A 16018-nucleotide genomic window follows, 5' to 3' on the forward strand; every position below is an offset into this window, starting at 1 on the left:
TGCATTGTGCAGGAGGTCAGACTAGATCAGAATGGTCCCTTCTGACCTTAGTATCTAAATCTATGAGAGTCTGAACAAGCATGTGGACAAGGATGACTTAGTCAATGTAATTGATTTTCTGAAAGCCTTTGACAAGGTCACTCACCAAAGGCCCTTAAGAAAAGTCAGGAGTCTTAAGTAGGACTCTGCTATATTCATGACCATGAAAAATGCATCATGGACCTTGAAATCTGATCTCCCACCGTGAAATCTGGTCTTTTGTGTGCTTTTACCCTATACTATACAGATTTCACAGGGGAGACTAGTGTTTTTTAAATTGGGGATCGTGACCCAAAAGGGAGTTGCAGGGGGGGTCACATGGTTATTTTAGGGGGGTTATGGTATTGGCACCTTTACTTCTGCTTTGACTTCATAGCCGGTTAACCGGAGAGTGGCGGCTGTTGGCCGGGCGCCCAGCTCTGAAGGCAGCACTCCTCCAGCAGCAGCGTGGAAGTAAGGGTAGCAATACATATCATGCAGAAGGGTAGCAGTACCGCAACACCGCCCCCCCCCCACCACCACCACACACAACAACCTTGCAAATCCTCCACAACTTCTTTTTGAGTCAGGACCCCTACAATTACAACACTGTGAAATTTCAGATTTAAATAGCTGAAATCATGAAATTTTATTTATTTTTAAATCCTATGACCGTGAAATTAACCAAAATGGGCCGTGAATTTGGTAGGGCCCTAGTCATAAGTAGGAATGTCCTCTCGTGGATCAGTAACTAGTTAATAGATGGGAAACAAAGGGTAGTAATAAATGATCAGTTTTCAGAATGGAGAGAGGTAAATAGCAGGATCCTGCTAGGGTCTGTACTGGGACCTGTTCTCCAACATATTCATAAATGATCTGGAAAAAGGAGTGAACACTGAGATGGCAAAATTGGCAGACAATATAAAATTACTCGGGATAGTTGAGACCAAAGCTGACTTCAAAGAGTTAAAAAGGGAACTTACAAAACAGAGGGATTTGGCAACAAAAAGGCAGATGAAATTCTATAGCGACAAATGCAACGTCATGCTCATTGGGAAACATAATCCCACCTATACATACAAACTGATGGGATCTAAACTGGCTGTTACCACTTGAGAAAGATCTTGGGTAGTTCTCTGAAAACATCTGCTCAATGTGCAGCAGTGAAAAAAGCTAACAATGTTAGGAACCATTAGGAAAGGGATAGATACTGACAGAAAATATCATAAAGCCACTATATAAATCCATGATATGCCCACACCTTGAATACTTCATGCAGTTCAGTTGCCCCAACTCAAAAATATATATATATATATTCAAATTGGAAAAGGTACAGAGAAGGGCAACAAAAATGATTAAGGGTGCAGAACAGTTCCATATAAGAAGAGATTAAAAAGACTGGGACTGTTCAGTTTATAAAAGAGACGGATATGTTAGACGTCTATAAAATCATGAATGGTGTGGAGAGAGTCAATAATGAAATGCCATTTACCCATTCCCATAATACAAGAACAGAGGTCACAAAATGAAGTTAATAGGCAGCAGATTCAAAACAAAAGGAAGTACTACTTCATTCTCCTAGCCAACCTTCAGAACTCTTTGCCAGGGAAGGTTGAGAAGGTCAAAAATATAACTGGGTTCAAAAAAGGATTAGATAAATCCTCATGGAGGATAGTTCCATCAATGGCGATTAGCTAGGATGGTCAGGGATGCAATCCCATTCTTTGGGTGTCTCTAAACCTATGACAGCTAGAAACGGGGGTTGGATGATGGGGGATGGATCACTCAATAATTGCCCTGTTTTGTTCATTCCCTCTGAAGCATCTGGCATTGGCCACTGTCCGAAGACAGGATACTGGGCTAGATGGACCATTAGTCTGTCCCAGTATGGCTGTTTATGTTCTGAAAATGCCACCTTATTGTGTGCTCCCCCCGCTCCCCCCCGGCACTTTTTAACAATGTTTTGCTCTCATCAGCATTCTGAATTTCTTGGTTTAGAAATCTCAAGACCCCCAGATCTCTTTCCGCAGTACTCCTTCCAAGGCAGTCATATCCCATTTGTATGTGTGCAACTGATTGTTCCTTCCTAAGTGGAGTACTTTGCGTTTGTCCTTATTGAATTTCACCCTATTTACTTCAGACCGTTTCTCCAGTTTGTCCAGATCATTTAGAATTATAATCCTATCCTCCAAAACACTTGCAACCCCTCCCAGCTTGCTATTGTCTGCAAACTTTATAACTGTACTCTGTATGCCATTATCTAAATCGTTGATGAAGATATTGAAAAGAACCACAACCAGAACTGATCCTTGCAGGACCCCATTTGTTTTGCCCTTCCAGCATGACTGTGAACCACTGATAACTACTCTCTGGGAATGGTTTTCCAACCAGTTATGCACCCACCTTATAGGAGCTCCATCTAGGTTGCATTTCCCTAGTTTGTTTATGAGAAGGTCGTGCGAGACAGTATCAAAAGCTTTACTAAAGTCAAGATATACTATGTCTACCGCTTCCACCTCTATCCACAAAGCCTGTTATTCTGTCAAAGAAAGCTATCAGGTTGGTTTGACATGATTTGTTCTTGACAAATCCATACTGACTTATCACCTTATTATCTTCTAGATTTTGCAAATTGATTGCATAATTTTCTCCATTATGGTCTATAATTCCCTGGATTGTCCTTATTTCCCTTTTTGTAGATTGGCACTATATTTGCCCTTTTCCAGTCTTCTGGAATCTCTCCCATCTTCTATGACTTTTCAAACATAATTGTTAATGGCTCAGATATCTCCTCAGTCAGCTCCTTGAGTCTTCTAGGATGCATTTAATCAAGCCCTGGTGACTTGAATACATCTAACTTTTCTAAGTAATTTTTAACTTGTTTCCCTATTTTAGCCTCTGATCCTACCTCATTTTCACTGACGTTCACTGTTAGACATCGAATCACTGCTAAGCTTGGTGAAAACCGAAACGAAGTAATTAAGTACCTCTGCCATTTCCACATTTTTTGTTGTTTACCTCCTCCACCCCCGTGCCACCATGAGTAACAGGCCTACCCTTTTCTTGGACCTCCTCTTCCTTCTAATATATTTGTAGAATGTTTTCTTGTTACCCTTTCATGTCTCTTGATCTCATTTTGTGCCTTGGCCTTTCTAATTTTGTCCCTACATATTTGTGTTTATATTCATCCTTTGTAATTTGACCTAGTTACCACTTTTTGTAGGACTTTTTTTGTTTGGTTGTTTTCAGATCATTGAAGATCTCCTGGGTAAGCCAGGGTGGTCTCTTGCTCTACTTCCTATCTTTCCTATGCAGTGAGATAGTTTACTCTTGTGCCCTTAATAATGTCTCTTCGAAAAATTGCTGTCTTCAATTTTTTCCCCTTAGACTTGCTTCCCATGGGATCTTACCTACCAGCTCCTTGAGTTTGCTAAAGTCTGCCGCCTTGAAATCCATTGTCTTTATTCTGCTGTTCTCCCTCCTACTGTTCCTTAAAATCATGAGGGAGATTTTACCATTTCATGATCACTTTCACCCAAAAAGTGGGTGTCTTCCACTTTCAAAATCTCAACCAGTTCCTCCCTATTTGTCAAAATCAAATCTAGAACAGTCTGTCCCCAGTAGCTTTCTCCATCTTTTGAAATAAAAAATTGTCTCCAATACATTCTAAGAACTTGTTGGATTTGTTGCGCCTTGCTTTGTTGTTTTTTCTCAACAGATGTCTAGGTAGTTGAAGTCCCCCATTACTACCAAGTCTTGTGCTTCCGATGATTTTGTTAGTTGCTTTAAAAAAGCCTCATCCACTTCTTCTTTCTGGTTAGGTGGTCTGTAGTAGACCCCTACCATGACATCACCTTTGTTTTTTACCCTTTTATCCTTACCCAGAGACTTTCAACAAGGCTATCTTCTATTTCCGTTTGAACCTCAGTCCAAGTGTATATTTTTTTATATGACACTACCACCTCCTTTTTTCCCTCTTGTCCTTTGTGAGCAAGCGATAGCCTTCTATAGCAATATTCCAGTCATGCATATTATCCCACCAAGTCTCTGTGATGCCAAGTATGTCATAGTTGTGTTTTGTTTACTACCATTTAGAGTTCTTCTTGCCTATTCCCCATACTTCTTGCATTAGTATACATCTATCACAAATGTCTGTCTTAGTTTCCCATCTATGTAACTGGAATAATAACTTGCATCATAGCTATGTTGTGAAAATAAATTAATGTTTGTGACACATTCAGATGCTAGAGTGAGCACCGTAAAAAAATCCGTAAGGAAATTAGTAATCTTGTATCCAAAGAAGGGTTTGATCAGTGTGAAGTATATAAGGCCTAGGGCCACACATTGAATGATTAGCATAAAACAAAATATTGAATAGCTGCTTATTCAGTGAACTAGTTTGTTCTGTGCAGTAAACGAGGTAGTGTGTTGTGGAAAAAGTAATCATGTAATTAGTGTATCCTCATGCAAGCACTTGAGAGCTTAATTAAGAATTCACAGGTAACTTTTTAGCTCTGGCATTTTGCAAACTTTTGGATGTCTTTCTTTATCACCTAGGTAACATATTAATGTATGTTTGTATGTAATGTGCATTTTTATGTATCTTATATGCATACCTAAGCTAAAGTCCATTATTAATTTGATTGTTTTTATCAGTTCTGCCCTGACAGTAAAGTTATTCTCTTTTCATGTATCTCTTTTTGTTCCCCTTTTATTTCTGTTCGTGTGCTTAGCTCTCTCCCCTTATATGACACACTTCTTAGTCGGTACCCGTTTCTTTGAATTGGGAGGGCCTTCTGCAACCTCCTACTTTATATTCTTCCCCAATCCTTTCCTAAAATTCTCTACTTGGTGAAAGCTTTCTGGAGCCAATGAATACTCTTTCAGTGACTATTAAAGAGCAATATACAAGCCTGTCCCTCTCTTGGAATATCTTCATTGATCTTTGACCCTGCGCCTACCAAAGCTCCAAACTCCCATTCTTGGAACAAGAGACTAAATGCACTTCCAGACCAAGATAATATCAAACCACTTGATGAAGTTTCTTCCCCTTCTGCTTTTGCACTTGTGGTATACTCCTTTCCCACTTTTAAAATTCTTCTTGTTTATTTTCCTCCTTTCCTTATAGTGCACTCCCTGGTCCAAGGATTGTATGAATGATGATGCTTCTGGCAACAATGCTTGACCAGCATAGTGACTCGTGCTTCTGGTTGCTTTTCTTTAGCATTTTTGTAGAGTAATATTAAGTGGGAACAGAAGGGTGCACACGTTTCCTTCTAACAGCTTGGAGAATCAAGATTCCAAACAGATGGGTTCATCTTTCCTCTCTGCCCTTCTATTCAAAGTGCCTTTAGCAGTGCAGAAGCTTTTCCTCTGCAAGTCCAGTAGAATGAAACTGTCTGGGATCACATCACTGCCACCTCCCAGTGGTGTTGAGGTGAAAGCAGTAACATTAAAGGCATAATTTTCATATGAAAGGATTTCTAAGAGGAACATAAAATTCCCTTGTTCCTGTGTTGTGTAAAACACTTCCACTTAGTAATTTATCATAAACATATCAAATGTCTTTATTCTTCAGTTGTTTAGTATAGTGCACAAAAATTTCTATGAATGATGTCAAGAGTGCTTGAAAATAAACTAGGAATTATCTGAAATATTCTGTGCAACTTGTTTTCTTTAGTTACTGTCCTATTCCTATCCCACAAGAATACTTGCTAACCCAAAGTGACTTTGAGTACATTGTACCTATGTGTAGTTGAAGGAAAAGGAAAAAGTAGATTTACTTAAGCCTGGATTCTGCCATGTGGACTATAACATGATACAGATATTTTCTTTTCACAGTTTAAAGGATTTGATCCCAACGAACTGTGTGTAGCTACATTACTCTTTGAGGGTGACAGAGAGAAGGTTCTTCAGCATGAAAAGCAAGTTTATGATATTGCTGCCAAATTTGGGTATGATTTTCAAGGAATTTTATTTCTGATATGGAGTGTCTGTTAAAGCCCAATTAAAATTAGGCTACTGCATTTTTAAGACAAAAACAAAATGGAAATTTTTGTGTCTTATGTCCTTAAACCATTTTATAAAGTTAAAATGAAAATCTGTAGAATTAAATATGTAATGTTCCCTTTACAGTTAATAGCAATTTAATTTTCTGATTATCATTTTAATTTGAGAAACTGCAGGTTAGATATACAGTTTACTACGGTATCTGACTAAATATAGAATCTGAAATGTTGTTAAAGCTTTCTTGCATGCTAGTCATAGTATTCAGACTTGTAGACCTGGAAACGGGCTGCTATTCTGTGACACTAGAGTAGTATCCTTCCTAAAGCACAGAGGAGGGAGACAAAATTGTAAGGTTAATATTTGGAAATATTGACTAGAACATATAAAAAAAGGAAGCTTGTTTTAAGGGGAAATTGTGTTTAATCAAAGGAATTTGATGAATTAGCTGCATCCCACCCCTTGTCACTGATTGTGTTGTGCTGTTACAAAGGGTCAGAAAACATTTCACTTCAGTAACAGGCTGAGTAATGATAGGGTGGTTTTTGTCCATCTGGCTTGATTGATTACAAGATTGATGAAAATCATGGTGAAAATCTCATTTGTCAGAACTGCATTTTTATTTCCTTTTTAAATAAACTCTTTGCTATTATTTACTCTGCTTACTAACACTTTTTTAATTCTACTTCAGTTTCACTTTTCATATGTTTTGAATTAAGCAGTCAGTGCTGTACTTTATAAATTCATATTAAGTTTTTCTGTGCTTCTAGACAATCTTTTTGAACTCGCACTGTAAACCAAATTTTCCATAGGTGGTTCGGAAAAGCACGTTTAACAAACAATATGGTATCCTTTGGTCACTCTTGAATATATAAAATTCACTTGATTTTTTTTTTTAGTGCACTTCATTAGCTTTTTCTATTACATATAAAAATACAGAAGAAAGTAAGGTTGCAAAGACAAGCACTCATACGTTAGCAAACACCAGAATTAAAGCTGCTAGTGCAACCATAAATCATCCTCCTGTGTGTATATATTAGAACTCTTTAATTACATGATCACATACTACTTTTTCCGCAGGACCCCTGTTTCATTCACTGCATTGAAAACAGGGTCTTATAAATGGAAAGTATTAGGCAATCTTACCTATAGGTGGAGCTACGAGTTCTGCATATAGTAATAAAAGTGAGGCTTAATTTTGATCAGTTTAAGCTTCTAGCTCCATTTTTATTTGTAAATTATTTTCATTTTTCTCTCTCTTCATTGGGGGTTTCTTTTCTAGATCAGAGTCCTCAGGACTCTTGCCACTAAAACAATTATGATGCCCTTTGTTGCAGCCATAAGATTCAAGCCAACAAAAATAGGACACCTCATTCAGCACGGTTCCTCTATTGGTGGGTTTGTATTGCTGCTGAGCAATACAAGTCTCCCCATCTCTTGCCTTCTCTCTGGACCCAATGTCTTTGCTCACTCATGCCCAAAGCACCTTTGTGACTTAATAGTCTACTATTATAGCCATTCCAGTTTTGCTTACCTGGTTAGTACAAGATTATGTAAATCCAACCTATCTTAGTTATGAATTCAAGTAACCGTTATTAAGATATCTGTGGAATGGTGTAATTTCATATATTTGAACACATCTGTATTATGCTGAGATGTCTTGCACATACTACTTATTTTCTCAGAACTTTGTGGAAGAGCTAAGATGGAATTCTCATAATTTTGGATCCTATTACATCGCATAAAAACATATGTGCTGAAATATTTGTTTAAATACTCCTTAGAAGTTTACTTTCTCTCCACAGTTCTATTTTCATTTTAAAAATGAGTCAATTAGTTCAGAATTAGGAAATATTTAGATAATTAAAAAAAAACTGTTAATCATTCCAGGTCTTTTCAGTTATTTTTCCACAGTAGTAATTTGATGGTAGAGATTATTTGTAAAAATACTTAAAAAAAAAAAAAAAAAAAAAACACCCAAAACTAAGGCTGTCAATTAAGCAGTTAACTCATGCAATTAACTTAAAAAATTAATTGTGATTAATAGCCCTGTTAAACAATAGAACACCAATTGAAATTTATTAAATATTTTTGGTTTTTCTAAATTTTCATATATATTGATTTCTATTACAAAGTGTACAGTGCTCACTTTATATTTTGACAAATATTTGCACTGTAAAAATGACAAAAGAAATAGTATTTTTCAGTTCACCTCATACAAGTACTATTGTGCAATCTCTTTATCGTGAAAGTATAACTTACAAATGTAGATTTTTTTTGTTACATAACTGCACTCAAAAACAAAACAGTGTACAACTTTAGAGCCTACAAGTTCACTCAGTGCTGCTACTTGTTCAGCCAATCGCTAAGACAAACAAGTTTGTTTACTTTACAGGAAATACTGCTGAAAGTGAGAAAAGGCGTTTGCATGATATTTTTGTGGCTGGCATTGCAAGGTATTTACCAGCCAGATATGCTAAACATTCATATGCCCCTTCATGCTTTGGCCAGCATTCCAGATGACATGCTGCACATCTACCAATGTGATATATGCCATCATGTGCCAGCAATGCCCCTGTACAATGCTATGTACATTGGCCAAACCGGACAGTCTCTACGCAAAAGAATAAATGGACACAAATCTCACCTCAGGAATCATAACATTCAAAAACTGGTAGGAGAACACTTCAACCTCTCTAGTCACTGAGTAACAGACTTAAAGGTGGCAATTTTGCAACAGAAAAGCTTCCAAAACAGACTCCAGTGAGAACCTGCTGAGCTTGAATTAATATACAAACTAGATACCATTAACTTGGGTTTGAATAGCAACTGGGAGTGGCTGGGTCATTACACCATATTGAATCTATTTCCCCATGTTAAGTATCCTCACACCTTATCAACTGTCTAAATGGGCCATCTTGATTATCACTACAAAAGTTTTTTTTCCTCCTGCTGATAATAGCTCATCTTAATTAGCCTCTTACAGTTGGTATGGCTGCTTCCACCTTTTCCTGGGGGTGTGTGTGTGTGTAAAATATATATACAATAGTCTTACTATATGTTCCATTCTATATATCTGATGAACTGGGCTGTAGCCCATGGAAGCTTATGCTCAAATAAATTTCTTAGTTTCTAAGGTGCCACAAGTACTCCTGTTCTTTTTGCGGATACTAACTAACACAGCAGCTACTCTGAAACCTGTTAACAAAATGTGTTAGTTTAAATTTGTGACTGAACTCCTTGGGGGACAATTGTATGTCTCCTTTTCTTTTTTTACCCGCATTCTGCCATATATTTCATGTTATAGCAGTCTTGGATGATGACCCTGCACATGTTTGTTTTTTAAGAACACTTTCACAGAAAATTTGAAGGCAAAATGTGAAGAAGGTACCATATGAGATTTCTAAAAATAACTACAGCACTCACACAAGATTTAAGAATCTGAAGCACTATCCAAAATCTGAGAGGGACAAGGTATGGAGCATGCTTTCAGAAGTCTTAAAAGAGCAACACTCAGATGCAGAAACTACAGAACCCGAACCATCCAAAAAGAAAACAAACCTTCTGCTGATGGCATCTGACTCAGATGATGAAAATGAACATGGTTGGTCTGTTCTGCTTTGGCTTATTATCGAGCAGAACCCATCGTCAGCATGGGTGAATGTCCTTTGGAATGGTGGTTGAAGCATGAAGGGACATATGAATCTTTTAGAACATCTGGCACATAAATATCTTGGAACACTGGCTACAATAGTGCCATGCGAATGCCTATTCTCACTTTCAGATGACATTGTAAACAAGAAGAGGGCAGCATTATCTCCTGCAAATTGTAACCAAACTTGTTTGTCTGAGTGATTGGCTGAAGTAGGACTGAATGGACTTGTAAGCGCTAAAGTTTTACATTGTTTTATTTTTGAATGCAGTTTTTTTGGTACACTTCTATTTTTAAAAGCTCAACTTTCATGATACAAGTACTGTAGTGCAATCTTTTTATTAGGTTAATTGAAAAATACTATTTTATTACAAATATTTGCACTGTAAAAAGCAAAAGTGAGCACTGTACACTTTGTATTCTGTTGTAATTTAAATCAATATATTTGAAAATGTAGAAAATACCCGAAAATATTTAAATAAATGATATTCTATTTAACAGCACGATTAATTGTGATTAATTTTTTTAATCACTTGACAGCCCTAGAACAAACATGATCTGATTCAAGAATGTTATAATAATAATTTGTTAAACACACAGTATTTGGTGTTATCCAAAACACACAGAGATATGGTCTTTCTCTGAGAGGAAATCTTCAGTCTAAAACTAGAACCTGAGAAACCTCAAATGTTGCCAGGTTTTATTCTGACTCTCAGGTTTGATGTGTCAAAAGGTTCCCATAAACCTGTTGCTGAATCTTTGTTTTCTTGGTATCAGAGAGAAGTTTTCCTGAAACTAGCAAGTTTAATCATTGTCGTGTTACGCTAGCAACCTTAAGCTATTTAGCTACAAAAGCACCAAGATTCAGCAGTTTTGTAATGGTCAAACCCACTAATTTTTAGCCAATCAGAGTTTGAGGGTTTTTGGCTCATACAAAACTGAAACTAGGGAGTTGTGCAGCAATCTGAACTAAATCTAATAGAAAGATTGATCATGAAAAACTGATCTAGCAGAGCTGAATGAAGTATTTAAAAAAAACCCTGTAGAACTACGACCACTTAAAATTTCAATATTAACATAGAAGAGATCAGTTTTTGTCTAGGAAAAAACAACCAGGAATTAAGTCCCATTCACATCTAAGGAAGCAAAAGTACGTAGCATCAAGCACATTGCACTGATGGTAATGAGTCAGGTTTTGCTGTAAATGTAGTTTGATTCAAGCACCTGATTCAAGCATCTTTTTACATCCAGGGCTTAAAATTTAAATCTCATTTTTGCTTCAGAGTCTGTTCAGCAATGGGATAAGCAAGTCATTAATCACTTAAAGAAATACTGATGTTAAGCTACTAACATTTGTTTTGATCATATTTGATCACTGAGACTCGCATTCCTAACTTTTTACTAAATCTCCAAGTGAACAACAACAAATAGGCAGAGATCTTTATTTTAACTGATGCTGTTTAGAGAGATTGTTTCCTTTTCACATTACTTTACACTTTTACTACATGGCTGCAGAAAGTATATACTGAAGTATAAATCTTGCTTATGGAAAATAACTTAAAATTAACAGAAAAGCAAAGTTCACCTGTCCAAAACTCTTACCTTATATCCCTGTTTGTATGGAATGCCTTTTGTGTACTGAGAAAAGAGCAAGGCGAATGTTCAGGAAGACATTATCCCATTGACTGTAGGGGAGAGGCAAAGCCAAATTTAGTAGTTTAATCTAATCAAGCATATGGAGAGTAGGCTAAAGTTTTACAAGCTGTTCTGAGATTTTCCGGCTGCATTCCTTTAGTTTTGAGGAAAATGTTCTTTGAACTCTCCATTTTCAATGTGAATGATTTTAGAAACACCGGTGATTGATTTTAGAGGATTTTTTTGTCTAGGAACTGTGTGGAATCTACTAAGAAAAGCTTAACTTCATTTAATTTTTACTTCTTATGGCAATCCTCTTAACTTTGGAGTTATGGTCAACCTTTTATATTCTCTTGACACATGTGGAGTCTATCAAAGAACAATATAAATAAGTAGAAGTTTTTTTTTAAATGGAATCATGAAGATTTAAGCTGTTTCGTCTTCAGATCAGTGTTATAACTTGTTTTGTTCTAGGTTTTCTTGTTCAGTTCTTAATGCTGGTGATTTGTAGAACTGATACAGAAAAGAAGTTGGGGTTAATAAACCTCTGGTGAGAAAATATTGAAAAGGAATCAGGAACATCTTACACATAGGCCTATATTTTCAAAAGTAACAAATGGGGCAGGGACGGTGTTTTTTTGTTCTGTTTGTGCAGAGTCTTAACACAATGAGGTTCTAGTCCTAGGCACTATGGTAATACAAATAATATGGGGTGCTTCCATTTTTGAGTGCTCACTTTGAGATACCATAAAGGAGCTTGATTTTCAGAGGGCAGATGCTCAATACTTTCTGAAAATTAGGTCCATTTAAGTTGATGATAAAAGGAGAGGGCAGCCATTTTTCAAGAAAACAGTTCTTACTGGAATTCTTTGTAGAAGATTGTTGTTCATAATCTCCTGTTGGAGAAGAAGCTTTTAGTTACGAAGAATGGCAAAACCATTAATCCTAAATCTTTATTTTCCAAATCTGTCCATTGCACCAGACCTATTCAAGAGGGAGAACAGGAAGGAAGGGAAGGACAGGCACAAACTGAGGAAACTGGGAGAGTTGGATGTAGGTTAGTGAAGGGGAAACTGAATGTGTATGGGGCGGGGGGACAAACAGGAGCTGGTAGAAACTGACTTTTATGCTGCTCCAGACTGGAGTAAAGCAGGCAGAGCGTACTGGTGAATCTGGCCCAAAAAAAGATTTCAAACTGATATTACATGTGTTCAGATAATTATATCACATAGTAACACTCTCCATTTTTTGTTAACTGCTCATGTATGTAGTTTTTAATCTTTTAAAAAAAAAAGATAAAATTATATTAAATTGAAGGTAAGGTAATGGTGTGTAATTTATTCAAAAACACCCAACAAGCATTATAACTGAGGACAAGGTAGTCATACAATGTGATCTGGATTGCTTATTTTTAAGCTAGGTCCAGTCAAACAATGTATTTTAAAATAACTAAATTTTGAAGTCTTACATCTACAAACAAAGAAGGAAGGTCATGCTTACATAACTAGGTAATGCATCCTGGATAGCACTGATTCTGAAAAGGATTTAGGGGACGTAATGGACAAGAGCTCCCAGAGCAATACTATGGTTAAAAGGGCTAATGAAATAGTTGGATGTATAATCAGGGGAGTAGGAAAGTGGTTTTTACCTTTGTATATTACATTAATGATACATACACTAGAATGCTGTGTCCAGTTCTGGTTCCCACATTTTTAAAAGGATGTCAAAATATTGGAATGAGTGCAGAAAAGAACCACAAAAACTATTTGAAGGTTGGAGAATATGCCTTACAGTGAGAAAAGTAGAGGTCTGTCTGTTAATCTTGTCAGATAGAAGATTGGGAGATTACTTGGTTACAATGCATCATTAATTTTGTGGGGAGAACATACTAGGTGCCCAGGGGCTCTTTAGTCTAGCAGAGAAAGGAATAACCAGAATCAATGGCTGGAAGCTAAAGCCAGATAAATTCCAATTAGAAATAAGGCACAAATTTTTTAATGGTGAGGTTGAATGACACATGGAACAAACCACTAAATGCAATGGATTCTCCATCTCATATCTTCAAATCAAGACTAGAAGGCTTTCTGGATGATGCACTTCAGTCAAACACAATTTGGGGGCCAGACTATATGATGTAATGGTTCCTTCTGCCCTTAAAAAAAAAACTATGAAAATGCAGGAAATCCAGAAATCCAAATTTAAAGCTTGATTTGAAAGACAAACATGTTAAGATATAGAAGTGTACAATGAAGGCATCCAACAACTTTAGTGCTGCCTTTGTGACATGAAGAGGAAAATGAAGGAAAAAAAAACCCCAAAAACCTATTGTCTTTTAAAATCTGCTTAATATAGTCTATTGTACACACTAATCATAATTATGTTTTATTACATGGTATTGTTATGAGACAGAGTTCTGCTGTCCTAACTGTGCATTTCACTATATGTTTGCATTTCTTTTGTTTAATCTTAACTCTGAATTTCCTGGGATTATAGTGCTTGACTTCGGGATAATTGCAGCAATCTCTGTAATATGTTACCCTGAATTAATCATCGGGTCTTTCAATCTTAATTCCAGGTAGAAACCTCCTTATCTGGAAGGATGACAATTGCATGATTAGTAGTAATAACTTGTATTATAGTGGCAGCCAGAGGCCCCAATGATGGTTTGGGCCCCGTTGTTCTAGACCCTGTACAAACATCTAGTAAGAATACATACCTTTTGCTAGTTTTAGGTTTACATATATAATTTTTAATATTAAACTTTTTAGACTATCATCTTGATTACCCAAATTCTGTATCCAACTTAAAATGAGACGAAATTTTGGGTTTTACAAATAGAATAGATTTAAAAGTGTGTAGTGGACACATTTTTAACACTAGCAGTTTATTCTCTTCTAAAGGATTCAGTCACATTAAAAAAAATCACACTTCTGATGGAATTTTTTACCTACGATTTTTACAAGTAATGTCTATACTCTAGCATCGCTGAGAAATACTTCCCCCCCGCCCCAGTTTGTTAATTTTGTACATAACTCCATGTATAGCAAGTTTCACTGTTTACCTGGTCTATTATCAGTTCCCCTTCTCGTATGGGCCTTTCAACAACCAGGGATAAAACATTGTTTTTAAAAAAAAGGAGGATTTCTGCTAGGTGTGGTGACATGAAACAAATATTAACTCTGGTTTAAATTGGAAACATTTCAAGTTGAAGTTGTTGCTGATCTATTTGCATATAAATGTCTTGACCCAAAATATTTTATTATTTTTATTGGAAAGCTGTGAAAAACCATTCACTTGAGATCCATGTTAATAATTCACTGTCATCAATTGCAGTGGTCTGGCAGCTGGAGAAGATAATGGACAGAGAGGTTACATGCTGACATTTGTCATCGCTTACCTTCGGGTAGGTCACACTTTTATTCTCTGCTGCTGTGGTATGACTATTTCCGTACCCAATGAATCATATAGATACCATAAAGATTTTTTTCAAATTCTTTATGCAAACTTTCTTTAGACTGAAAAGATCAATCAAAACTCTGTTGGGGCTGTGTCTTTTTTTACATGTACATAAATTTAGAGAGAAGTTGGGTGAGGTAATCTTCTATTGGACAAGCTTCTGTTAATGAGAGAGACAAGCTTTCTAGCTTATTCAGAGCTCTTCTTCAGCTTCTGGGAAACTAACTCAGTATGTCACTGCTAACTAAGGTAAAAATCCATGATTTTTAGTGTCTAGCAAAGTTTTGCTAGACACATGCCTATCGCAACATGCAGTAGACCTCATCCAGTGCACTAAATGTCCCAATAGCAACTATGTGGGTGAACCAGACAATCACTGCGCTCTCAAATGAATTCACACAGGGGCATGATAAAAGATAACATCAGATCACGTGTGGGTGAACGCTTTTTTTTTTTTCCACAAAGCAATCACTCCATATCTGACCTCTCAGTCCCCTTCCTCAAAGGAAACCTGCACAACACTTTTTTTTAATGGCTGCCAAAGTTTAATGAATTTAAGCTCATAGGCCTGTCTTTTTAAATCATGGAACGAATAGAGACACTGGATTTATGGCTTATTACAGCAATCTGTAACCCACGAACAACCCCCCGCCCCTCAAGTTGGTTCCCCACCCCCTTCCTTTCCTCCCTATGAGTCTGTGTGTTCATGGGAAACTTCACCCTAAATGGTCCCTTGAAATGTGCTAACTGCGAAATACAAGGTGGAAGACATTTCAAGTAATGACCAGGGTCCTACCAAATTCATGGTCCATTTTGGTCAATTTAACAGTCATAGGATTTTTAAAATCGTAAATTTCATTATTTCAGCTATTTAAATCTAAAATTTCACGATTGTTGTAATTGTAGGGGTCCTGACCCAAAAAAAGGTGTTGAGGGGGTTGCATGGTTATTGTAGGGGGTTGCGGTACTGCTACCCTTACTTCTGTGCTGCTGCTGGCGGCAGCTCTGCCTTCAGAGCTTGGCAGCTGGAGAGCAGCAGCTGCTGGCTGGGAGTCCAGCTCTGAAGGCAGAGTTGCCGCCAGCAGCAGTACAAAAGTAAAGATGGCATGGTATGCTATTGACACCCTTCCTTCTGTGCTGCTGCTTGCAGAGCTGGGCCCTCAGTCAGCAGCTGCCACTCTCTGGCCACCCAGCTCTGAATGCAGCAGCGCAAAAGTAAGGGTGGCAATACTGCAACCTCCCCGGCAACTC

General features: G+C 37.1%; 1 protein-coding gene across 3 annotated transcripts in view; it reads left to right on the plus strand.

The window, feature by feature from the left end:
• AGPS (alkylglycerone phosphate synthase) overlaps positions 1–16018 on the plus strand; it is a 159501-nt gene that overhangs the window by 109338 nt on the left and 34145 nt on the right. For 2 of the 3 annotated variants that reach the window (XM_043505391.1, XM_043505392.1), the window contains exons 14-16: positions 5860–5972; positions 10779–10826; positions 14645–14714. In XM_043505391.1, coding sequence (XP_043361326.1) covers positions 5860–5972; positions 10779–10826; positions 14645–14714 — 231 coding nt within the window. The remainder of the gene's footprint in view (positions 1–5859; positions 5973–10778; positions 10827–14644; positions 14715–16018) is intronic. The other variant, XM_038422213.2, reaches the window with a different exon arrangement.

Source organism: Dermochelys coriacea, chromosome 11 (genome assembly GCF_009764565.3).
Source record: "Dermochelys coriacea isolate rDerCor1 chromosome 11, rDerCor1.pri.v4, whole genome shotgun sequence".
NCBI lineage: Eukaryota > Metazoa > Chordata > Testudines > Dermochelyidae > Dermochelys > Dermochelys coriacea.